This window comes from Vigna umbellata, chromosome 3, assembly GCF_029865625.1.
Source record: "Vigna umbellata cultivar VRB3 chromosome 3, Vumbellata_1.0, whole genome shotgun sequence".
Taxonomy (NCBI): Eukaryota; Viridiplantae; Streptophyta; class Magnoliopsida; order Fabales; family Fabaceae; genus Vigna; species Vigna umbellata.
In genome coordinates, this window is record NC_142167.1 from 22213729 (window position 1) to 22239241 (window position 25513).

A 25513-nucleotide genomic window follows, 5' to 3' on the forward strand; every position below is an offset into this window, starting at 1 on the left:
CGTATCAGTTTATGTTTTTTATTTTTTATTTTTAAATATTTTATTATTCATGTATCATGTCTTAATGAGATAAGTGATATAATTAATACCACGTAACATGACAATATAGTAATAAACTTTAATAAAAAATATTAGTATAATATTTATCAAAAAATTTGATTAAAGATAATATTGTTTTATTTAAAAAATTAAAATTAAATTCTAATCAAATAGAGAAAAAATTAAAATTAAAACAATAACACTAACATACATTATTATTCTGTCATGTGTTACATAAAGAATGTAACATATAAACAACAAAATATTTTAAAAAAATTAAAAAAAATCATAATTAACACTTGACATACCCTTCGCTTATAACTTTTTTTAAAATACCATATTAAAAATTATATATATATATATATATATATATATATATATATATATATATATATATATATATATATATATATATATATATATATATAAAATTGTGAAAACTGCGCAATCTGATATGGTGTCGACATTTATGCTTGTGTGGCTGTTAAACATTTAATTAGTGAAATGGATGACACGGAAGAGAGATCCTTTTGTTTTGTACATACTGTTGTACGCAAACACGTCCTTTGCACTATGTTTGATTGGGGTTCTTTCCGGTCAAATAATTCAGACTCAATGATTTATTTGAAATGCATAATGAAAAATAAAAAAAGAGAGTAAATTATACAAATATTTTAAAATAATTTAAATTAATAAAAGAATAGTTAGATATTTTAAAATGTACTGAAACAATGTCATAGTCAAGAAATAGAATGATGAAAATGGTTGAAAGAAACATTAAAGAAGGTGCACGAAGGTTTTAGGAAGCTGCCTCAAACTAGAAAAAAAATTAAAAAAAAAATAAAAACTACCCCACCATTTAAATATTTTTTGGAAAGGGTAAATTTGTCAAAATCACCCTAAACAGAACAGCCATCATACTGTAAAATGCACGCCACTTGCAAGGGCAAAACGGTCATAAGAAAGCCGTAAGTGTTACTTTAAATCAAAAGAAACGAGGAAGAGAAAAATCGGATATTCGAATATCCGATTGGCATTATTCCTTTTGTGAAGCGGATATCCGCTCCAGAAAAAATTGGGCCCCACGATTTCGGTGTCCTACGTGGACATTTGACGTGTTGAAACTAGCGGACGATGCTCGCTGCGTTCCACGTGTTACTCCACGTGTCATGTTGAGCTTATTTTTCGTTTTTTTTTTGCTTTCACAGCCTTATGGGCCTAGTAAGCCCACTTTGTTTCTGCGTTGTTTTCATGTGAATATGGAAATCTGAGTGTGAAAACAAAAAGGGAAATGATGTTTCGTATTTTGAAGTTTTTGTGAAAATAAAATTTTGGAGGATAAGTCTAATGGGAAAAGGCTGTACCAATTATTTGTTCATAGCGTATAAAGTGTAGAGTTTTCTAGTGACACACGCTACATTATTTAGCTTATCCTTTCACAAATTTGGAGCAAGTTTTCTTAATGTTTGGTGGGAGTTCGATGGAAAAAACTTGCTAATTTATGTTTAGGTATGATAACATGACACGTGTGGAAATTCATACAAATAAATGACGAAATTACAACAAATTGATGTATAACATAAAAGTCGTAGGAGGTATGTGTTGGATTACCTTGTTTTGTTTTGTGTATAATTTTGGTAATTAAAACGTGAATTTACATTGACAGAACAAAAATGAGAAAATTGCACAGTTCAATAAAACTTATAAATAAACTTGTTTTTGAGATATTGAATTTGAAGTAGTATTTATTTCTTGTATATATATTAAATTAATGTTTTATTCACATGTCTTTTTAGTGATTATTTACTAAAATACATGTAAATCATTTATTTTTTTAATGGTTAGAAAGATAGAAACATTAGGAGAGACAATAAGGCCGAATCATGATCAATAATTTAATGCTTGTTTTAATTTTAAATTTATGATATCTTAAGGTCAATCATTACATTTAAAGGATTGTTTGGTTTAGAATATAAACTCTATTTCTTTAAAAAACCGTTTTGAAAAGTTGGAAAAAGAATATGTATTGAAGACTTTTTTTAGGTTATTACGTATAATAATGTTCAAGATTTTAAAGAATGATTTTTGTTGTAAGAAATTCGTTGCAATCTGTTGCTGTAATATATGGAAGCAAGGAACAATGACAAACCACGTCATATTTGGAACATTAAAAGTGAAATTTGGTTGTTGAATAACTTGACCGCACAGATCTTTGAAATTGGTCTTAGCGCAACCAACCAAACTTCGTGGTTTCCCACCAATTTGGATTTTCATTAAAATTGAATGTTGACCATGAAAACTCTTTTGGCAACTCAAGTCGTTCGGATATTAGAGACATTGTACAAAATATAAGATTTTTACACTAACAAGGCAGAATTTAATTTTGCATAGTTTTTAAAAATAAAGTGAATCTTTTTTAAAGTTGAATAGGTAAACTATATTTTTGTTATTGTGTTTGATATATGATAAGATATTCTTTAGATATTTCTTGCCAGAATTAAACTAGATCATCAGTATAGTGTTCGGTACATTAAACTATGAAATCAGAGCTCCAACTAAATTGTTATATCATTAGTGAGAAAATTTGGAAAAACTGACATCAAATCGTAATAAACTTCTTGAAAAATGTGTTTTAGTGTTATTTTTGTTTCCTTAAAAACAAAGAATGTTAAGTATATGTATTTTTCTTTCAAAATATTTATCGTTTTTAGAGTATATTCATGGATGGTTAAATTTTAGCTATATTTATATATTTAATATTTACAAGCATTTTGAATGTTTAAGTCTTATAAAATATGTTGTTCTCAATTTAGAATAATTAAATTATAACATTATATTTCCTAATATTTAACTATTTACACTATTTTATTAATGTTGGTTCAACTATGATTTAATGTCTAAAGAAATGGAGTTGCCCTAGATTTCTACTATGAAGCCCTCGTACCCACCCACAGATCAAATAATTAGTGGAGCCCAAAGTGGAAAAGAAACTAACAAAGTAATACAGCAAAAACTAGAAACTTGAAAAACAACAGTATTGCACCTAAACTGGTAGGAAAATTCAATTAAAAGGCTCCAAACACACTGGTTCCACTTATCCAAGGACCCAAATCCTATTAACGAACTAGCCATTTCTAGCAAACTGCCGCTTGATGCCCTCAAAACTTGTTGCCTCCACTTTATAATGGTTGTCATTAATAAAAGAAAGAAATATTTCAAAATATACAATATTTTTTACATAGTAAACTTGAGATTGTGTATTAGAAAAATTTAACCTCCATAAGTAAAAAACTCGTTCAGATTGTGTCATCCTAAATTTTGTTTTTTTCACAAAAATACACATTAATAAACAAATAAACAGAGGGCAGAGTACCAAACCTTAATCCCCTGTGCAGTAGCAAAGTGATTTGTAGGGGCTATGATGGTATCTTCGGCAAAACTAACCAAAAGGATTGACAGAAACAAAAGATGGATAAGCAATTTTTGTCTATTACCAAAGATTTAATGGCAAATCTCATAATTGAATAGTTAAATGTCCTTGCTAATACTCTTCCTAACAGTTTAATGGTCCATTTTCACGAAATTAAGAATGGCAGAAACTCCATGGTTAAGTCAAAATCAGATAGCAAAACAGTAAACAACAAGCTACTTCATAATAACTCTACAACCATTTATTATAGAGAAAATTTGAAGTAACAGAGGTAAACACATCCATCACCACCTCCAGAAAACAAGAGAAAACAGAACCTATGCAAAAATACCAAATGACCTATTATATTTTATTCAACACTGACATTGATCACGTCTCTCCTCTCCTCCTCCTTCATTTTAGGCAAAACAACCTTCAACACACCATTCTTCATCTCAGCTTTGATCTGATCTACCTTATAAACCTTATCCGGCAAGTCAATCCTGCTGGTATAGCGACGAGCGCTCTCTTCCTCGTCGCCTTCTTTGGCACCTTCACCTTTGATAGTAAGAGTGTTCTGCTCCACGGAGATCTTCACGTCTTCTTTGCCAAGCCCAGGCATGTCCACGCGGAGAAGCAGAGCATCTTCTGTCTCTCTCGCGTCCCATCCGCGACGAGCTCCGGCTCCAGCTCCGATACCGCGCGGCGCAGAGAGGAACGGATTGTCCATGAACTGATCCATCATGTTCAGAACCTGGCTCAAACTCCGAGTAGGAAAAAACGGATCCAGCACGTCTGCAAATAGCAGTAATCGAACAAAAAGCCAAAACGTTCAGCAATGAGCTTCACACAATCAAAACGATCAACATAACCTCGGAAATAATTGAAATGACTCGTTTAGTGCGAGGAAGGTTAGGGAGCGCGACTACAACTACCTGAGAAGATATCGTCACGACGCGCAGTGCGAGGGGAAGAGAATTCTGAGCGACGTTCGACGTCGTCGTTCCGGTCGTCGTAGTTGCGCATGGCGTTGGTGTTGAAAGAGCGAGAGGCTGAAGCGGCGGGACGAATGAGAGACTTGGAGAGGAGAGAAGAGGAGAAGAAGCGCTTTGCAATGAGAGAGGACGCCATTGAGATTGCAAAAAAGTGGCTTCGATTGAGAGATTCTCTGTGCAGTGAAATGGATGAGACAGTGGGCTATATTTGAGGAGAAGGATTTGGAGGAGCTAGAAGGCGCTAGAAGAAGGTCGAGAAGGTTCCAGAGCAGTGATGTCTGTTGTAAGAGATTCTGGAAGGTTGGGGCCTGTCTTGGGGAGCAAGCAAATCCGTTATAATTTTTTTTTTAAATTAAAACCATTTTGTAATAAACATTTTCTTCTTTATTACTTAAAATTAATAATACACGATGTAGTATAATTAATATTTACTGTAATAGTAGTTTTAATTTTTGTAATCTATCATGTAAAAACAAACGTGATAACATGCTGCTTAAAATTTACATTATAATCATCTTACATTTGAGATATGGTTAATTTTGGAATGTAAAATTTTGTCACAATTTTATTATTATTAGCGACAATGAAAGAAGAAATAAATATTTAAAGTATATGTGACCTCTCTTACTTCTAAGTATTTTAGATTATTGGTGATAGTAAAAACAAATCTCAACATAATTTTTACTACTTACACTTAAATTTACATCGCATTTATCATCAAGTATAAGTAGAAGTTACAAAAATTCATAAATACTGTTTACCCCACACACACACACACACACACACACACACACACATATATATATATATATATATATATATATATATATATATATATATATATGAGTAAAGTGTGTTTAGCCAATTACTAATATTTTTACGAGTATACATACAAATGTTCAATAAATATATTAAAATAACTTATTTTTAGAAAAAAATAAATTATAAATTACAATAATTAATTTGTAATTTATTTATTTATTTTATTATTTTTCACACTTTAATGTATTTTATTATTTATTTGTTATTATTTATTTCAATGTTATATAAATAACCGATTATTTCACTACTTTTAACATTTGTTAATTTACCTTTTAATTTCCTATATAGTTGAAATAAAAAAATTAACATTATAAATTGAAATAGTTAATATTTTTTACATACTTCAATGTAAAAATTATATAACAAGTGTAAAAAATAAATCTAATGTAACAGAATTAAAAAGTCAAACAATTTAATTTTTTAGATAAAACTAGAGATCACATTTGATTATACCAATAAAATGATTTGTTCAAGTAAAAGAAGCGCGTAACTTAAGAAAAGTAAAAATATAAGAAATGTTAGTAAAAAAATAATTATTAAAAAAAAAACCTCACTGTATAACAGTATATTTGTGTATATAGAACATACAATTTTATAATATAATAAAATTTACACAACTAATGGAGTTTGGCTTTACTTAAGATTGTATTGGCCAGTCTTACAAAGTATTTATAGTATAAAAAATTGAATTATTAATTTAAAATTGACGAGCTATAAACTTATGAAGTAACAGTTAACTTGTTGTTCAAAATTAAATTTATAATCAACAGTACCAAATATATCTTTAATATTTAAAAAAAGTATTAAGGTTATGTAAAATAAGTATAATTTGAATTTGAACTTCAATATAATGTAACATTTTTACAATATAGTATTTATCCAAAAATATAACTAATCTAGTCTCTGAATTTTGTTAAATTATGTAAATTTTCTCATTTATTGTTTTTACAGGAGTGAATGTTCCCTCTTGATAATAAATCAGAAACGGTGCGTTTTGGAATTGTTAAATTTTCAGCCAACGCCGAAGTTTATGGTAAGGGGTAAACTTGTGCTAGAGAAACTACCTGTGACGTAATTGTTTGGCGAGTCTGAAGAGAGAAGAAAAGAAGACGATTGTGTGAAGTGGTGAGTTCCTGGTTCGGTCGCTGCGACCATGATGCTAGATTTGGGTCCGTTCTCGAACGAGAACTTCGACCCCAAGAAATGGATCAACTCGGCCTGTCAGAGTCGACACCCTCAGGACTCTTTGGACAAACACCTTGTGGACATGGAGATGAAGCTGCAGATGGTGTCAGAGGAAATCGCCGCGTCGCTCGAGGAGCAGAGCTCCGCCGCTCTCCTCCGTGTACCCCGCGCCACTCGGGACGTCATACGCCTCCGCGACGACGCCGTCTCTCTCCGTTCGGCTGTCTCCTCCATCCTCCAGAAGCTCAAGAAGGTACGAAGAAATTCCGGATCGGAGTAGGTTTCAGTCCTTCTTGTTTCTCTTTTAGGTTTTGGAACGTTGAAATATGTCATCGCATTGAGCTCAGCAATGAATTGGTTATAATCACTGAATTTGTAGTTTTACAATGCTTTTGGTTTCATTGAATGATCTGAAATTCTGATCTGGTCACTGTGATCTAGTTGAGAGCATGCGCCTGTAATTTTTCTTTTCACATTTGTTTTTCATATTATAGGCAGAGGGATCGTCTGCTGAATCTATAGCAGCACTTGCTAAAGTCGACGTTGTCAAACAGAGGATGGAAGCTGCATATGACACGTTGCAGGTAGGGATTGCTATTTTGCATGTCTCTGATAGTTGTTAACTTAGTTCAGAGACACTCTCTATAATGTGACAAATAAATTTCACTTCCTTTGCTATTTAATGACAGGATGCTGCGGGATTAACTCAATTGAGTTCGACTGTGGAGGATGTATTTGCCAGTGGAGATCTTCCTCGTGCTGCAGAAACTCTAGCTAACATGAGGCATTGCTTGTCAGCAGTTGGGGAGGTACAAATTTCCCTCTCCAGATGCTTAACAAGTGGTTTAGGCTTTACATTTATGACTGGTTTCATATTTTTTTTTTCACCTACCCTCGCACTCTATTTTTAGGTTGCTGAATTTGCCAACATAAGAAAGCAACTCGAAGTCTTGGAGGATAGGCTAGACACGATGGTGCAGCCTCGTATCACAGACGCGTTATCTAATCGCAAGGTTATAATATACAGTGTCAAATACGTTCTTTTGTTCTATGATTTGCATTGAATCCCTTGTCTTAACTCTAGTTATAATTCAGGCCGATGTTGCTCAAGATTTACGGTCTATTCTCATTAGAATTGGAAGGTTTAAGTCTCTGGAATCACAATATATAAAGGTTCATCTGAAACCAATTAAGCAGCTTTGGGAAGATTTTGATTCTAGAGAACGAGGTAATAAGTCTGCTGTTGAGAAAAATGAGATGGAGAGGATATCCAGCAGTGGTGATTTTCATTCAGTTTCACCTGCAATACCATTCTCCACTTGGCTACCAAGCTTTTATGACGAGCTACTGCTTTACCTTGAACAAGAGTGGAAATGGTACCATTACTAGTATTAGCTTCCATCATTTTTTCTACTGAACAAAATTTGGTGCTAACGGATCTTGATTTGTCGTCTCAACCTACTGAAAAATCAGCCAGCACAAAAATGATAATATTAATCAGATTTGCGTATTGAAGTGGCATAATAAAAGTATTTGAGCTGTTACTTGCAGGTGCATGGTTGCTTTTCCTGAAGATTATAAAACTCTTGTACCGAGGCTACTAAGTGAGACTATGATGACTATAGGAACCAGCTTCCAATCTCGTATCAACATTGCCATTGGAGATGCTGTTCCAGAAACAAAAGCACTGGCTAAAGGTGGTTCTTAGATCTTTTGAACGATCTCCTGTCGGAGGAAGATGTTAGCTTTATTTACACATGTATAGTAATTCATTACATATGATAGAACTTAATGGATTTGAGTCCCTCAACTCCTTGCTGTTTCCTATATGTAAATAAAAATATAGAATAGCTGAAGCTGTTGTGCTCTTGGAAAAGTATCCTGGTCATTACTTCTTGCTCCAGTAAATTGTTCTTTCTGTTCACACTTTAAAATAATAGAGTGATGAGGGACTAACAAAATTTGTGGTTTACATTGAGGTATATAGCAAACAAATACTTCCCATAATACTCCAGTAAATCCCAATCCATATAAACTGATCACGGTTTACTACTTATTGTGTCTTGGTTAATACTGAGTTTTTGGGCCCCTTTATCATTTATTGCAAACCTACATCAGATCATGAAATCATATATTTTATTCCTTCTCTCTACAGTGACCTTTCGTATTAGATTTAGAATAGGGGTTCCGTGTTCTTGAAGAAACCAGAGGTTTTAAGTTTAGAACTGTGATATTTCAATGTATACCTTTCAATTAGCAAAAGTGTAATTTAACTGTTAACTATTTTGCTGTGTTAACTGTACAAGTTGTTGACATATTAGCTTATGAATTTTCATAGGTTTACTAGATACTTTAGCGGGCGATATGCATAAAGGCATTAAGATTCAAACAAAGCATCTTGAGGCCTTGATTGAATTGCACAACATGACTGGGACCTTTGCGAGGAATATTCAACACTTATTTTCTGTTTCTGATATCCGAGTTTTAAGGGATGTGCTGAAAGCTGTGTACTTGCCTTACGAATTGTTTAAACAGAGGTAAAATCTTATTTTAATTTGAAGAGTAATTGAAAAATTTCAATTAAATTTGGCTGATTATGCCTTTTAGCGCATTGCTTCATTGTTATTTAACCATTGAGTGGGTCTATGGAAGAGAATGTTAGCTTCATATCTCACAATGTCTCTAGAAGTAGAAATATAAAACAAGAGGAACAGAAAGATAAATTTTAATAAACTGCTTTCTTTTCTTTTGGTTTGTCATGAACATTATCTGTATGTATGAAACCCTTTTACAATTTGTACAACAAATATCCAATTTTATCCTTAATCCATCTTATATCGAGTCTGTACTACAGGTATGGACAAATGGAGCGCGCCATCCTTTCCTCTGAGATTGCCGGAGTAGACTTAAGAGGAGCTGTTATTCGAGGGGTGGGAGCCCAAGGAGTTGAACTCAGTGAAACAGTTCGTAGGATGGAGGAATCTATTCCTCAAATAATTATACTTCTTGAAGCAGCTGCAGAGAGATGCATCAACTTCACTGGAGGTTCTGAGGCAGATGAACTGATTCTTGCCCTTGATGACATAATGTTACAATACATTTCCTCTCTGCAAGAAACACTTAAGTCACTGCGAACTGTCTGTGGTGTGGATTATGGAAGTGATGGTACTTTTAAGAAGGACACAGAGAAGAAGGATGGAAACCAAAATTCTCGGAGAGTTGATTTGATCTCAAATGAGGAGGAATGGTCCATAGTCCAAGGGGCATTGCAAATCCTGACAGTTGCAGATACTTTGACAAGCAGATCTTCTGTATTTGAAGCATCTTTAAGAGCCACTCTTGCTAGATTGAGCACAACCCTATCTTTTTCTGCATTTGGTTCAGCTCTAGACCAAAACCAGACTATTAATAATAGTGTAGAAGGGGAACCATCTTATGGCGGAAGGGCTGCCTTGGATATGGCAACACTGCGGTTGGTTGATGTGCCTGAGAAGGCCAGGAGACTCTTTAACCTTTTGAATCAGGTATTAGCTTTGTTGTGGTCCCATTTTCTCTTTTCCTTTTGGTTTAGAAATGGATAGAAGGAATAGTTAATAGATTGTAAATTGAAATTGGGAGGAACCTTAAAGATATAACGATAGGAATAATGATAAGAATGTCTCACACAACCCAATCCTTTAAACACTATTTTTGAATATTCCTTTCTCCCTCCTTGTCAGATTGATTTGAGTATCCCTATCCTCCTTGCCTAGAATTGTAATTATTCACATCGATAAATATTATAATTTAGGAAATTAAATAAGCAAGCTTTTGAAGTCAGTTCTTATGGAATTGGTTTGAACATGTCCTTTGTTCTGTTTCCCTCCATCTACATGCTTCTGACATAACCCTTTGTTTTGTAGTTATTGACATTGGTAAATTTTGTAATTAAAGAAATTAAATAAGCAATATTCTGAAATCAGAGTTCGTATGGAATTTGTTTGCACATGTGAAAACGGTTAACAGAAATTCAAACCACACTTAAAAATTTATGCAAATATTGTTTTATATGAATACGATTCATTGCTTTTTTCAGGCCACAAGATTGCATTGGTATTGTTCCTTTAGCTATGTGCTGACACACTTATACAATTCACTTCGCACACTTTACTTTCTCTTTATATTCTACTGTCTTACGTAAAATATCTTACCATTTGCAGTCTAAAGATCCCCGATTTCACGCACTTCCCCTTGCATCTCAAAGAGTTGCAGCATTTGCAGACACGGTTAACGAACTTGTATATGATGTCCTCATATCCAAAGTGCGGCAACGCCTCAGTGATGTGTCCCGTATGTCAATTTGGTCATCAGTTGAGGAACAAGGAAACTTTCCTCTCCCTACCTTCAGTGCATATCCACAGTCCTATGTTACTAGTGTTGGTGAATATCTTCTTACTTTACCCCAACAACTGGAGCCACTTGCTGAGGGAATTAACAATGAAGTCAATGATGAAGCGCAGTTCTTTGCAACTGAATGGATGTTCAAGGTAACTCATAATATAACGGAAGCTCAAAGTTAAAAAAAAAAAATATATCCTTTTTGTCTGCCTGTTTGTTTAACCCCTTTTCAAAAACAAAAATAATAATTGTCGTTTTCAAAAACATCAAGTTAAAACTGTTTGTGTTTGAACTTCTCAAAAAATAAGAATCAGATATCTGACTATTTTTGAGGCTACTAAGTAGCTTTCGAAAGAATCAACTAATATATAAAAATTATTCGAAATGACTCTGATCTTGATATTATTTTTAAACCATGAATCCCTTTTCTGTATGCACATTAAGTTACTAACGAAACGAACTTTTTTCCGTTGGTTCCTGTGATATTTTAGGTTGCAGAGGGTGCTACTGCACTTTACATCGAGCAGTTGCGTGGGATTCAACACATTTCAGATCGTGGAGCACAGCAGCTATCAGTTGATATTGAGTATCTCAGTAACGTGCTTTCTGCTCTATCAATGCCAATTCCTCCAGTTCTGGCTACATTCCAAAGCTGTCTTTCTTCTCCAAGAAACCAACTACAAGATCTTTTAAAGACAGATTCAGGAAACCATCTTGATATGCCAACAGCAAACCTTGTTTGTAAGATGCGACGAGTGAATTTGGACTCATGAGTGTTCCTTACTAACTTCAAGCAATCGAGCCCATTGCACCCATTCTCTCTCCAGATATGTTTTTTTCCCTTGCAGAGGAGATATTCTTTTACATCGGCAGTGCTCACATGCAGTTATTCGTCGTGTAGGTATACCTACTCTCTTTGAACTCGTAACTAGTTGCAAAAGGGATATATGGTTCTTTCTTTCTCTTCCTTGTAGTAACCCTTTGTTTTGAAGCCAATCTTCCATCCCTTTTTGTATTTTTGTGCAGAGATCTCTAGTTTTATTGGAATAAGTTAACAAACTTATTTTAATATTATAAAAATATAAGTAATATTCAAATAGAAACTGAGAAGGCCTGTCACACGTTGTTTGGAGTGGATTCAGCGGGCTGAAAATAAATCTAACATGTGAAATTTTTAAGGCTCAAGATTATGTGAATTTTATGGTCATTTTTTTTTGTTTCAATTTTATCAATTAAATGTTAGATAATTGATACTATGTGAAACTATTATTAAAGTTACTTTTATTTATTAATTATGTTTCATATATGTATGCATGTAAAGACCCTTAGAGGCAATTTAAGTTATTTGAGAAACGTAAAGAAAATATTTGTCGTTTCTTTTGGTGTACATTAAATATTATGGAGGTTGTCAAAAAATATTTGTCAAGAAGATTACACAGTTTTTTATATAATACAATTTAGTTTTAATGTATTTAAGGGTGAAAAAATCGGCGTTTATTTGGGTCGAGGTGTGAATTTATTCTTTTAATAGCTTGTTTCTTAAGATTAATATCATAATATTTTACAATTGTTGTAATAATTATTTTCTATCACGTTTTTATACCTCCAGATTCAATTTTTCATATTTTTATTTGAAATATTCATATAGTAATTTACTACTTTTAACCCTCTTAATTCAAAATTTATTTTCGAAACGTCATTTTCTTCCATAACCAGAAAAATCTCAATATTTGTCCCGCTTTTGGAACTCAACTTCAATTTCTACAATGTGTACAAAAAAACTTGAAGCTAACTAGAATCTAACATTATATGAAATATATGAGTTGATAATTGATACTAAAGGTTTTAAAAGTAATTAATCAAAATATAAATATATGGTAAAATTTGTTAACAGATATAAACTAACAGAAAGAAAATGTTACAATAATATTTCATATATATTTTAATTTATCGATGAAATCTATTTTATAGTATTTATAGTTCCAACTTTTTAAAAAAAATTATTCACACATCCCTAATTACAATTTTTATTATTATATTTTTTCCTATTGCTTATTATACTACTCGTTTGAGACTATATCTTAAAATGTCTAATAAAAAAATTCAAATATAATAGACGTACAATAATTTTAAAGAAAGATCATACTTTCATTTCATTACGTTAATAAATGTAATTGTTAAACTAATAATGATATAAAATACACTATCAATTATATATTGAAGTCTACTAGCGAAATAACTACATAAATATTACAGAAAGAAATAAAGTTAAAATAAATAGTATAACTAAAATAATATTAGTGAAGCGATTATCATTTATTATCAATCTTAGATAACTAAAAGGTAAATATAAAATTGTAAAAGTCTATATTGAGATGAATAAACAGTAGAACAAATAAATATATGATGAAGTCTTGCATTTTATAAAAAGATTAAATAATTTTAATAAATATTTTAAGGATAAAAAAGAAACATTAAAGTCAAAAAAAATTTCTAGTAAGCACTAATTATAAGCCGAAACAATTTTTTACCTAGTGACGTTAAAAAACTGAAAAGACAAACTAAACATACCTACGGACTCTACAAAATACATATTTAAGTTTCGTTTTTTTTAAGTTACAAACTGTGATTAATTATACTAAATCCGTTGAACTCATTTAACTACAAAATAAAAAGGGTGATTTCTTGTCCAAATATTAAATGACCGAAGGATAAACTTTGGGGAACTAATGGTTGAAATAGCATAATTGTAAGTTGAAACAGTTTCCAAGTATAAACCGACATTTCATAAGTCGTAAAAGAGCGTGCCTTATACTTAATCCAAAGAAGTCAAGAACAAATTAAAGCAAAAGTTACTTAGAAATATAATTAAAATGTGCCTTTTACTTAATACTCCATCCGATTCTTTATTTGTATAAATACATAATTTATCAAAATGAATATTAATAGGTAGTTTAGATTGCAAATAGAGACTTCAAAAAATCAATTATCACAATACAACAGCTACAGTCGTATTTATTGGAAAAAAGAATATCCCAAATTTTTTAACCAAAAATCACCACGCAATACGTTGTTATTTTCGTCTTCAAGACATCAGCAAAAGCATACGGAAGTAAACAGTAACAAATCCGTGAACTATCAATTTAGCTCCAAAACTTAAGTTGTTACCGGTATTACAAATACTAAAGGCGGTGTTCAATAATCTTCCAAATATTTAGATATCCTTTAAATTGATCTCTGAACTGTACTAAAAATACATTATGAGCCAAATAATATTAAATATTAATACTCAAAAAGTTACTCAAATATCGTACTTCAATCGAGAAAGAGTAATAATTCAAGGACAGAGTCCTTGGTTCAATCAACTCAAAATTAGAACTCACGTGCTGATTGATTTGTCATTTTCTAATCCAAATAATCCTCTTAGCTTCTTTATTTGCGAAAACGTAGAAGCTTTTGTATTCCTTCTAATTTATATAACAATTCCAAAACTCTAATGGATTATCATTATAAGTCTACCACCCACCATAGCTAGGGGAAAAAAAATCTATCTTCATTTCTCACCTGTGTTCTGTTAAATCATTCCATAACTTACACTTGGTATCAAACAAAAAACAGAGGAAGAGGCTGGAGAATAACAAATGCAAGAGGCTGGGTTATTGCTCCAAAAATCGCTAATTTTCTTTCCTTGAATTTTTACAATCTTTAAGATCGCAAGTTTGAAGTGTATTGACTCAAGTCCTAGGTTCATCAAGGATTGGGCTGCTATTTTGAATAATAAAAAGCATATCCCTTTCTCCACATATAAAGAGAAAAAAATAATAATTAGAGCTTAATTTGCATTTTACCTCGGTTTTATAACAAGAGGCCAGGGTTATTTTCCTGCACGTATATAGCTATCAAAGATCACAAGGAAACTTGAGTTCCTGAACACCAAATTAAACGCCTGACCCAGATATGAGAGACAATTTACCTCCAATCACCCGGAGAACAAAGGAAGAACGTTTGTTCATGAAAGGAGAGATTCTGCATTCCACATCATCGAAAGTTTTTCATGCGAAAAGCAAAGACAACCAAATCCCTGTATATGGTCATTTCATTTTCTATTCGAACACTCTGTAAATCGTTACTTTTACAGAGGATGATTTGCCTTCCTGTAATTATTTACCATTCCAAACCAGTTGCCAAATGGGTAAAATAACCGTCTACTTATACTGGACTACATGAACTAGTAATCTTTTTCGCACCGGAACCCCATATAAAGAATGACATCAGGAAACTATGGAATAAAATTTAATTCTCCATCCAGAATATGATGTTATCGGATGATATCACACACCAAATATATAATAAATATGCTATGATACCATGGATTTGGGAGATAACTAACAACAGATTCAGTAAGGTTACCTATATCTTCTATACTGGTGCCTTCGGAATGTAGTTCAATGTCAAATTTCATGTCAGAATAAGCAGCATTTTTTAAACCTGTGTTGGTTTATATCAATTTAAGAAACAACGGTAATGAAACAGAAAAAGGAATGGGGAAAAAAAACAAACATTTCTATGCTGAACAAATATCAATATATTTGTCGCAAGGTATAAGATTCACAAGTTACCTCAATACAAGAGAAAACCATCCCCCTCGGCAGCAATGACATTCATTCATGAAATTTTGTGTCTGACATCTTAAATCAATCAATTGATTCCCAGAAATGAGAGAAAAGAAAGACTACACACAATGCTTCAGAGATGAATCATCATAAATAACTTAAATCAAGGTGCAAAACAAATTGTAAGAGAAGTTACAACAGTGAAATACCTACCTCAACCCTTTTCTCCATTAATAATATTTGATGAAACGGAGATTGTACACTCTCAACAAAGCTCTGAGATGGGAAAAGTGTAAATTCACCCTTGATGATGACAAAAAAAAAAAAAACTCAAGACTCCAAAAGCACATATTCATGTAAGTCTTGGGATATTAAAGACTACCTCTTGTAAATTCAAATTCTGATATCTATCAAGAAATTCCTCTAATTTGAGCAAATTGGACTTCAAGAAGATCTTCTGTAGCTATGCTTACCAGGAGAACGTGATCTGCTCCTATCACGGTACCGGTCTCTACCTCCATTTCGTCCATTCCTCAACCTATAATCTACTACCCTTCCCCCATCTCGGTAGCCTCTACCATCATTCTCCCGAGACCTTTCACGCTCCGAGTCTCTGTCCCTATATCTGTCCCGATCCCTATTGTGATCTTTATCACGGTGCCTATCCCTATCACTTGAATCACTCCGTCTCCTCCTCTCATACTCCTTCTCCCTCTGTTTCCTCCGGTCTTCGGCCTCTTTTTCCTTGGCTAACTTTTCCTCATCATTAGCTTTCTCCTTAGCAGCCTGAAAACAATACCAACATATATAAAGAAACATTTAATAATTGTTTGTGTTCAAATTAGTTCAAGACAACAAAACTTACCTTATACTCAGTTATGAAGTCACGAACCATGCCATAACCAACATGCTGCTTCCCTGTGACATGTGACTGTGTCCTTTCTGCAGCATCATTTGCCACAAGAAAAGAACCACAAATTTCACATAGTGCCATCTTCTTCTCCTGACCAAGCATCAACACCTTATCATTTTGAGGTTGTGTTAAAGCTGTCTTCTCAGCATTAAGTGTCTCCACCTGTAAGAGTAAGTCCCACCCAAAACGACAAAAGTGCTTCAGATATGCCAGTGGCAAATCATTATAAGCTCAACTTGCATGCAAGGGAAAAAAAGGTATTGCATATTGTTCAGCACCTTCCTCATAAGAGCTTCAGCTTCATCAACTTTCCCAGCTTCGCCAAGAGATTCAACTTGTTCAAGAAGGTTCTTTATTTTCTCCTCCACAACAGATAACTGCTCAGATTTTTCAGCTGTCAGAGGTGGGGGTGGTGCTGGCTCCACCTCTTGAGCAAGGCGCTCTCGTCCCCGCCTTACTCTTCTATCTAAGTCCATCACCTGTGATTATTGCAGAAAATATGAGGAATGGTCCATCAAGATACAAACAAGAGAAAACTTTTGAGGGGGAGAGAAGGACAGCAGGTACATAACCTACCAATTTCTCGCAAAATTGAGCAAGTTCGGCTTCAAATTTGGGTACATATGCATCATGTCTTGGAGATTTCTCAAAACTGAAGTCAGCAATAGAGTAAAGTTCATTAAATCTAAAACTCAATTATATACTATGTAAAAACCTAAAACAATGCACTGAGCCTTGTGCCTTCGTTTATCAGCATCTTATCATCAAATGCTCACATATGACAAAGTAAAATCAGCAAAGGAGAATAAACTTGAAACAGAAGCAACATCAGTAAGATCCGTGTTGAACAGCACGACCATAACACCAATTGAAGCAGGAATTGTAAAGCCTACATTGAATATGATATATAAATTGAAACAGATTTATATAGTACTAGGATCCACTTTTAAACGAAATTTTACCAGCAGCACGACACTAAATAATCTTCAACACATCACTAGAAGATTAACAGCACCGAAATTTTTGTAATAGAGCTAAAATTTAAAAGATAGACAATTACAACTTCATACAGGCACGTCTAATAATCAGACAGTGTAACAGTGTTTGCACTGATTTATTTCCAAATATCTGCAGCAAGACCAAATAAGTTCTATACAGCTCAGCAATAAAAACCACAGAAACCTAAATTACATAAAACCAAATTTACTTGTTCACCTTTCTTTCAATTTTGGGTCGTGAATTCTTGGGCAAGCACCTGCATCAAAATTAAACGCACATTATGTAGAAGGAAGAATAATGAAATCCAGCCGCAGCCATCACAATAAAGAAGATCCCTATCAAGTTGACGTGGGAATCAATTCAATAGGCATATTTCCTTACTTAAGAACTCATCAACTATCCTCAGTCAAAGCTCACGAATCTTATTTTCTTCTAAAAAGCACTCTAAGACGAAGCAGTCGCAACAATCTAATAGATGAAGTTAACAGTGTAGTTGAATTGACATCCAGAAACGAAAGAGAATCGAAATTGAATTATCCGTGATAGAATTGATTAAACGCACCGAGATCACTGCGCGTGTTGACGAAGAGATCGTGAGGGCAAAAGCGCACCATGTAGAATCCACACACTTCCTTGTCGTCCCAAGTAACTTCCTTGTACCCCTTTCTCTCTTCCTCCGTCAAGTTGCGCGCTATGAAATTCACCACAGTGACAACAAAACAGAACAACTCAATCAATTTGAGAGTATGGAGATTCATGATTTATAATGCGATAAACAGAGACGCACCTGTACCCATGAGTTCGTCGAGCAAAGCTCTCTGCGCGTCCATGATAAATTGAATAGAAGATGTAACCCTAATTCGAAAAAAATGTTCTACAAATTAGAATGAGAATGGAAGTGTTGAGAAGAAGGAATTGCGAATTTGGTTTATAGGGTAGGGTTTGTGGGTGCCGTGAACACTAGTTAAATGGACAGTTATCACTTTCCTCCTTTTTTTTTTACTTTTTTTTTTCTAATTTTCTACTCATGTAAATTTAAATATTTACTAAAAAAATTTAATAATAACAAATATTAGATTACAAATTATAGTAATTTTTTACGAGTGCCGATGCAGAATATTTTCAAAAAATTAATAGTGAAAAATACCTATAACTATTAAAAGATTAAGTAAAAACTTGATTATAATACACATTTTCTAAAAGATATAACAGATGTTTTTTAATTTAAATTTCGACAACTCAATAGATGAAATTTGTTAATATTTGAAAGGATACTTTTAAGAAATTTAAATGGATATTATATATTTAGAATAGTTAAAAGAATCTCATAAAATGCTAGTAAAACATTCATATAAGAATTAGTAGAGAAGATAAAGATTAAATAAATAAAGGAAAGTTATTATAGTTCATTAATTGTAATAGTGCTGTAAGTAATTGCCAAGATGGGGATTGTGTTGACTTATTTAGATTTCATACCTCAAGAAAATATTTTTAGAATATAAAGTATAGAATAGCATTCAATATATATATATATATATATATATATATATATATATATATATATATTATCATATTATCGTTACGAAAATAAAAAAACTAATTATTATAATTATTATTAACATTAAAATACTATTCTATTTATAAAAAAATAATTATATAAAAAATAGATACAACATTTAAAGAATAAAAGAATTTATATTAATAAAAACTATTAAAACACAATTTATGGTTCACTTTTTCTTATAATAATTAAAAGTTAAAAATAATAAAATTATTACTATAAATTTAATTTTTTACGAGTGCCAACACTCCACCGTCGAGTCTTTCTTTACTATGGTTGAAGATATATTCACACAATCTTCCTTTTTCTTTCTCTGAAAGAGAGAGACGAAATAGAAGACAAGTACATGTAAATACAATAAATAAAGTTACAAAAATAACATCTGTATTAATAAATACATTTATTATAATAGAAACGGAGAAAGTAATTAATTTGAGAACAAATTAAAAATAAACGAAAAATATAAATATATTATTAAGATGAGATCAGACGAGAAGAATAGATGCATGAACGCGTAGCCATAACAAACAGAAGAATAAGAACAAAACAAAGTGTCTTAATAAATGCTCACAAAATTCCAAGAACACCAAAAAATGAATGGTGGCACGAAGTAAAACAAAGTGTAACCACAAGCTTCTCTTATCCAAAAACCAGCTTCATCTGTGACTAAAGTTAACATTTTCTGGAACAACCAAACACAAACTTGCTTCATGAACACAACCACATCCCCACCATGAATGACTCAGTGGACAAACTGGTTATCTTCCTAGCCAAGAGAGATGGCATTGACAAGCTCGTGAAGACGTTCCAGTACGTGTCGAAGCTCGTGAACTGGCACGTGGAAGCCACGAGCCCTGACATTTCCAAGAGGTTCAAGCAATGGGAAGTGGCCGCAGGACTCAGCAGAAAAGCCTTCAGAACTGGAAGGTTTCTCACTGGCTTCAACGTTCTTCGCAGAAACCCTGGTTCCACTCTTTCCCTGAGGTTACTCGCGGTGTTTGCTAATGCAGGAGAGATGGTGTATTTCTTCTTTGACCACTTTCTTTGGTTGGCGAGAATTGGGACCATAGATGCAAACTTGGCTAGGAGGATGAGCTTCATATCAGCGTTTGGTGAGTCTGTGGGGTATGTTTTCTTCATCATATCTGATTTCATTATGCTTAGAAAAGGGGTTAAGGCAGAGAGAGCGCTGAGAAGCAGCAAGGAGAAAGCAGCGGAAGAAGAGAAAAAGATTAAGGAGATCAGAATTGATAGAATCATGAGGCTAATGGCTGTGGCTGCTAATGTTGCGGATTTGTTCATAGCAATAGCTGATATTGAGCCGAATCCCTTCTGCAACCACACTGTCACTCTTGGCATCAGTGGCTTGGTTTCTGCTTGGGCTGGTTGGTATAGAAATTGGCCTTCGTAAACATGTCTTAGTTCATTCCAATACCATGATGTAATTTTTTACATGCTTTGATTACGAGTGGTTTTTCTTATCATCGTCTTCAAATTCAACTGTAAACCACTGTTTCTGTGTCGTTAGAATCACAAGGCACAAATTATATACTCAGATATCAATCCAAGTTAATGATAAATCTCTGAACTGGTAATGAATGACAAATCTCAACTTTCCAATCTCGACTTAGCAACTCTTTCGCTGCTGCTAATACGAAAGAGTTTCTGTCACAAATATGACAGTTTCCGTCACAAAACTGCAGTTAATACGACAGACATGTGATTAAACATCTCCACATAAGTCATAAGTTAGGATAGATAACACTATTTTTATAATATTCTAAAACATTATTTATGTGTTTGATTGGTTCATATTATTTTTATGATCAGAGGATATTAAAATATTATAAAAAAGATGTTTTCAAAGTATTTTTATATTATAATTTATATCTTTTCACACCCAACTAATTTATATACTTACTTTATATACCTATTATTTTACCTTTTAATTTCTCTCTTTTTTCATTTATAAAAAATTAATCTTTTCACTGACCAAAATATAGTTATAGGCTGATTCTCATTCATAAGTGGTGTGACACAACATTTTCCCTGTCAATTTTAATGTCATGCATTTATAGTTCTGATTAATTTATATGTGAAATGTGACCGAGTTTGAAGAGAAAATAATAAATATTCATTTACGTCAAAATTGACAGTCACATAAGTTTTTATTGCATTCAATAAATTATAAGGATTCAACAGTCAGCTGTTAATGTAATTTAAGATGTATTAAAGTCGTATTTTAAATAACTTAAGTCAAATATAACAGTATAAAAAAGTAGAAAACCTTATTTTTGGATTTCTTTTCATAAAAAGATTACCTAAAACGTCTTTTAAAATAAGTAAAGTATTAAATATATTTTTATTATTAGAAGTGAAATTGAAATTTGTTTTTATTTTTATTTTTAAAATTAAAATATATATATAATTATTATAATTTAATAATAGTTTTCTAAACATCGTTTAATAAACTCAAACAAATTAATTTTATTTGGTTAAAAAATATGTGTTTATATTTTAATTTTATTATTAAAATGTATCCAAATTTAAAAAATAGACAATTCGTATTTATATGAAAATTTAGAAACTAAAAAATATAACTAATCCAAAACTAAAAAAAGTAAAATATTATTTTTATTTTTTTAAAATAATAAAATTACATTAATATTTACCTAAGTATTTTTTTATAAAAAAAGAAAACAAAGTTTACCTGAATAAGAGGCGATAAAAGAAAGGTATGACCGAGGAGAGTTGACTAGAGTAAGCAGCGTTCCAACGCTGTTTCCTTTCTTTTCTTCTCCCAAGTCCGAGACGAGATCTACAACATCGTTGTTCTGTTGCTCCGAAATCCTTCAGATCTTGTCCGTTTTCTGGCTCTGCTTTCTCGGCGTCTAAACTGCATCGTTTTGGCGTTGATAATCGTGGAATTGGGGAGATGGAAGAACGGAAGCAATCGCGTTATGTGAAGTTGACCAAAGATCAGACACCTGTCGAAGATATTACCCCTGGCGAACTCAATCAGCCAATACAGGTTCCTCAGGTAAGGATTCCACTTCTTCTCTCAATTAATCCTTTTATTCCCCAAATTTGTATGTGTAACGATTACGGGAAAACTGTGTTCAAGGGTTCTTCACTGATTCTGTTCCATTTCTACTGCAAGTGAAGAAATCACGAAGGGGATACATACTCTGTTGTGTTAATTAGTTTGCAATTGCAGTCATGCATGCACTCTATCAAATGCGAATCATTTCTTTTTGTTTTAGGCCGCATTCGTTAAACCTTCACTCGTTTCTTTTTAATTTGTCCGGTGTTTTACACTGTACGCGCTGAATTCCCTTACTAGCGTGGAATTAAATCTAGGAACCGCAAACGTGCGCCAACCCCACAAATTGAATCATTAAAACTCCAAATTTAATTGTATACTTGTGTTTAGGGAGATATTGAATTGTTTTAAAATAGTGTAATACTTAACATTCCTACTTTACACCATATGATAACTTCGTACAAATTGTATTTTTCTTTGGTTGATTTGACTGTTCAGGTATAATGTAGATCTTATAAAGTTAGGCGTTCATAAAACGATTTTATTTTGATACATTTAAAATGTAAATCGTGTTAATCTTAATATATGAAGAATTTCTAAATCATTTTGGATTGATCTGTGATGAATTTCAGTTGGATGTTCGCAAGTGCCCTGAATGCAGACAGCCGCTACCTGAAAGTTATGCACCTCCTGCAGATGAACCTTGGATGACTGGGATCTTTGGATGTGCTGAAGACAGAGAAAGCTGTAAGTTAAGGCATGACGAAGCTCCCAAATTGTACTGGTATTGGGATAGTAGCTATGATATATTCTAGATTAGTCAACTGAGATTTTTGGAGTGGCTGTGAATAGCCTTCATGGGTTTTCTTTTGCCAACGTAAATGTTTCTAATTGATGCGATTTAAACTTTACTATATAAGGCTAGAATGCAGATCCTTGAATTCACTTAATGCTAACTAGTTGTCTTGCCTGATACTAAAGTAAAGAGTGAGCATCGTTATCACAAATTTTTATAGACTTCCTTTGACCAAGTTGTTCTCTTTCAGTCAAAGTATCTTCAATATATGTATGTTTGGGCTATGTCTTAAACTTCAATGTGAATGATATATATATATATATATATATATATATATATATATATATATATATATATATATATATATATATATAAGTATAGATATAGGAGGAGTTTGCATGTTGCTGACATTTGACGTACTATAGTGGAAAGCTGCTACCTTTTACATGTTTTTGGTCTTCTTTACAGGCTTGACTGGACTGTTTTGTCCTTGTGTATTATTTGGGCGCAATGTAGAAAGATTGAAGGAAGACACTCCTTGGACTGGGCCATGTATTTGTCATGCCATTTTTATTGAAGGTGGCATTTCTCTGGCAATAGCAACTGCAGCTGCAACTTCCTTCTTTCCTGTTGACCCAGGGACTGTATGTCTCATTGTTGAGGGTTTATTTTTTACATGGTGGATGTGTGGCATTCACACTGGTCAAGTGCGGCAATCCTTACAGAAGAAATATCACTTGAAGGTATATATATATCTTGAAAATATTTTTTCATCAGCACAAATGGTCGAGTTAACTATGGAGTGGTCTATATGAGATATCCTTCTAGTAGTTATTAGATTTGCTTCAAGGCGGGTAACAATCACGTCCTTCAGTTAAGAGTTTATTCTGTTTGAAAACCTGCTTTTAATTTCTTTTTGAACAATATGGTGACAAGGCAATTTTTATGGAAGTGGATGCATATTTTGAACTACACCATTGGAATGGGACCTATATAGACCTGATATCTCCAATATAATTAGCTAACCATGAAATCCTGAAAAACTTGTAGTGTTATCTTCTGTTTTCTTTATACTACAGTGCCAGACATGTATTCTCTTCCTTATCTGATGCAACTGGTAGAACTACTCTTCCTTGTTTTTCAATGGTGGTCGGGACAATTTATTTAGACATTTTGCGTCATTTATGAGAACATGGTCATGCTAACGTGGGGTAAGAACCTCGACATTAGGCAAGCACCACAAGATCAAAAGTCTAATGGCTGATTGGCACAGTGGAGGATTTCAGACGGTCAAATTCAGTTCATATAGCATTTGTTGTGTTTCTTAGAAACTCAATACTGGCGCATACATGATTTAGTCAATTCTTTTTTGTACTGATAAAAAAAAAGTTAAGTCTTTCCTTTGATCTTTAATTTTACATGTTTTATGATTGCAGAATTCACCGTGTAATGCATGTTGTGTGCATTGCTGCTTGCACTGGTGTGCCTTGTGTCAGGAACACAGGGAGATGAATGGAAGGCTCTCAGACAACATGTTTTCAGAAATGACCGTTGTAAACCCTCCTCCCATTCAAGAGATGAAATCTACAGATGAGAAGGAAACTGCTGAAACGTCTTCACCCAACAACAACGATCATACTGATTTGGAGATACAGGCTGTATAAGGAAGGCATAGCATTGTTAATATCATGAGATTGGGGATACCATGCGTTCTTAATAGGGATTTTTTTTTTCTTTTGACCTTTTACTGGAGTTCTTTCTTCCTGCTTCATTGGACGATTCACATGTAGGTTTATCACATAAACACAACTTTCTTTGGCTTTATACAGCCTAATTATACCGAATCCTTTGTTTTAAATTTCTTTTCCAGTTTCAACCATTACACATCACATCACGCAACATCTGCCAGTAACTTTCTTTTGATTTTTTTTTTCGGTTTATTTTTCGTATTTATTAATTTCAATCAAGATGTTAACAGCTGAATTATTTTAAAAAAAATCAGCTTCTAATTGATCATTCTGGTGAAGTGCGATTTGTTAGATTTATTTATGCATAGAAGCCGAGATTTGTTCCAAAAACACTGAAACCTGCCAATACACTTCATGTTTGCATGTGACTAATCCAATGTATCTAATGTATGATAAATAAAACAAAAACTAAACAAGTGGGCTACGTTAGGTATAAATCAAAACGAATTTGGACTCTCAACCATTTTTAACAAATGGTAAATTTTATTTGCAGTCCCAATAACTATTTTTTTAATACATCACGTTTTATTTGATAAAAGCATCCAAACAAATAATTAAACGAACAAAAGTTTTACATTTCTCGAGTTTTCTTATAGTACAAGTATACGGATTATACATTTTACAATTATTTTTCATTTATTTAAAATCTAATATATATATATATATATATATATATATATATATATATATATATATATAAATATAAAACCATAGAAAACAGTATAATTTAGTAAAAAAAATGTTTGATGAAATAATCATTAGGACTAGTTCATTGGGTAGTTGCGACTTATAATCCTCACCGGTTATTGAATATTTTAAAACATCATTATGCGGTCAGGGCGGTGATGAAAGATTATTAAACGCAACAATTGAGTGTAATTAAAATTATCCTTGTCTTCTGTGTTGTTGTGTTTATCCATATCCCATTTTTATTACACATCATCATGAAGTTTAACCAGAAATAATCCAATTGACAAACGTATTTTATCAAATTGATTGAAGTCGTAGTAAGA

At 32.7% G+C, this 25513-nt stretch overlaps 5 protein-coding genes across 7 annotated transcripts; 3 read left to right on the top strand and 2 right to left on the bottom strand.

Annotated features, from left to right (window-relative positions):
- Positions 1–3688: 3688 nt before the first annotated feature.
- Positions 3689–4697, bottom strand: LOC124831504 (heat shock 22 kDa protein, mitochondrial). The gene is made up of 2 exons (XM_047305513.2): positions 4384–4697; positions 3689–4243 (listed from the first exon to the last, which is right to left on the bottom strand). The coding sequence occupies exons 1-2, from the start codon at positions 4577–4579 to the stop codon at positions 3819–3821; spliced, it is 621 nt and encodes a 206-aa protein (XP_047161469.1). The 5' UTR covers positions 4580–4697; the 3' UTR covers positions 3689–3818.
- A 1602-nt stretch (positions 4698–6299) lies between these two features.
- On the top strand, positions 6300–12012 carry EYE (conserved oligomeric Golgi complex component-related / COG complex component-like protein). The gene is made up of 10 exons (XM_047305510.2): positions 6300–6703; positions 6945–7034; positions 7140–7259; positions 7362–7463; positions 7546–7826; positions 8002–8147; positions 8789–8987; positions 9305–9974; positions 10650–10976; positions 11319–12012. Exons 1-10 carry the CDS (start codon positions 6419–6421, stop codon positions 11598–11600), a joined length of 2502 nt encoding a protein of 833 aa, XP_047161466.1. The 5' UTR covers positions 6300–6418; the 3' UTR covers positions 11601–12012.
- Positions 12013–14359: 2347 nt separating this feature from the next.
- On the bottom strand, positions 14360–18301 carry LOC124831500 (LUC7 N terminus domain-containing protein). 3 transcript variants are annotated; one of them, XM_088109947.1, is made up of 10 exons: positions 18140–18301; positions 17915–18043; positions 17569–17608; positions 16930–17005; positions 16632–16832; positions 16306–16515; positions 15913–16226; positions 15654–15744; positions 15447–15559; positions 14360–15315 (listed from the first exon to the last, which is right to left on the bottom strand). In XM_088109947.1, the coding sequence occupies exons 1-10, from the start codon at positions 18180–18182 to the stop codon at positions 15291–15293; spliced, it is 1242 nt and encodes a 413-aa protein (XP_087966073.1). In that variant the 5' UTR covers positions 18183–18301; the 3' UTR covers positions 14360–15290. The 3 variants fall into 3 exon arrangements, 1 of the variants encoding a protein (XP_087966073.1); XR_015785034.1 differs by having other exon boundaries at positions 15087–15315; positions 15447–15716; positions 15823–16226; XR_015785033.1 differs by having other exon boundaries at positions 15087–15315; positions 15447–15743; positions 15823–16226.
- A 1190-nt stretch (positions 18302–19491) lies between these two features.
- On the top strand, positions 19492–20394 carry PEX11B (peroxin 11B). The gene has a single exon (XM_047305526.2). It carries the CDS (start codon positions 19647–19649, stop codon positions 20322–20324), a length of 678 nt encoding a protein of 225 aa, XP_047161482.1. The 5' UTR covers positions 19492–19646; the 3' UTR covers positions 20325–20394.
- Positions 20395–21651: 1257 nt separating this feature from the next.
- Positions 21652–24610, top strand: LOC124831499 (cell number regulator 6-like). Its single transcript, XM_047305503.2, has 4 exons — positions 21652–21953; positions 22589–22703; positions 23221–23495; positions 24189–24610. Exons 1-4 carry the CDS (start codon positions 21849–21851, stop codon positions 24414–24416), a joined length of 723 nt encoding a protein of 240 aa, XP_047161459.1. The 5' UTR covers positions 21652–21848; the 3' UTR covers positions 24417–24610.
- The last annotated feature ends 903 nt before the right edge of the window (positions 24611–25513 follow it).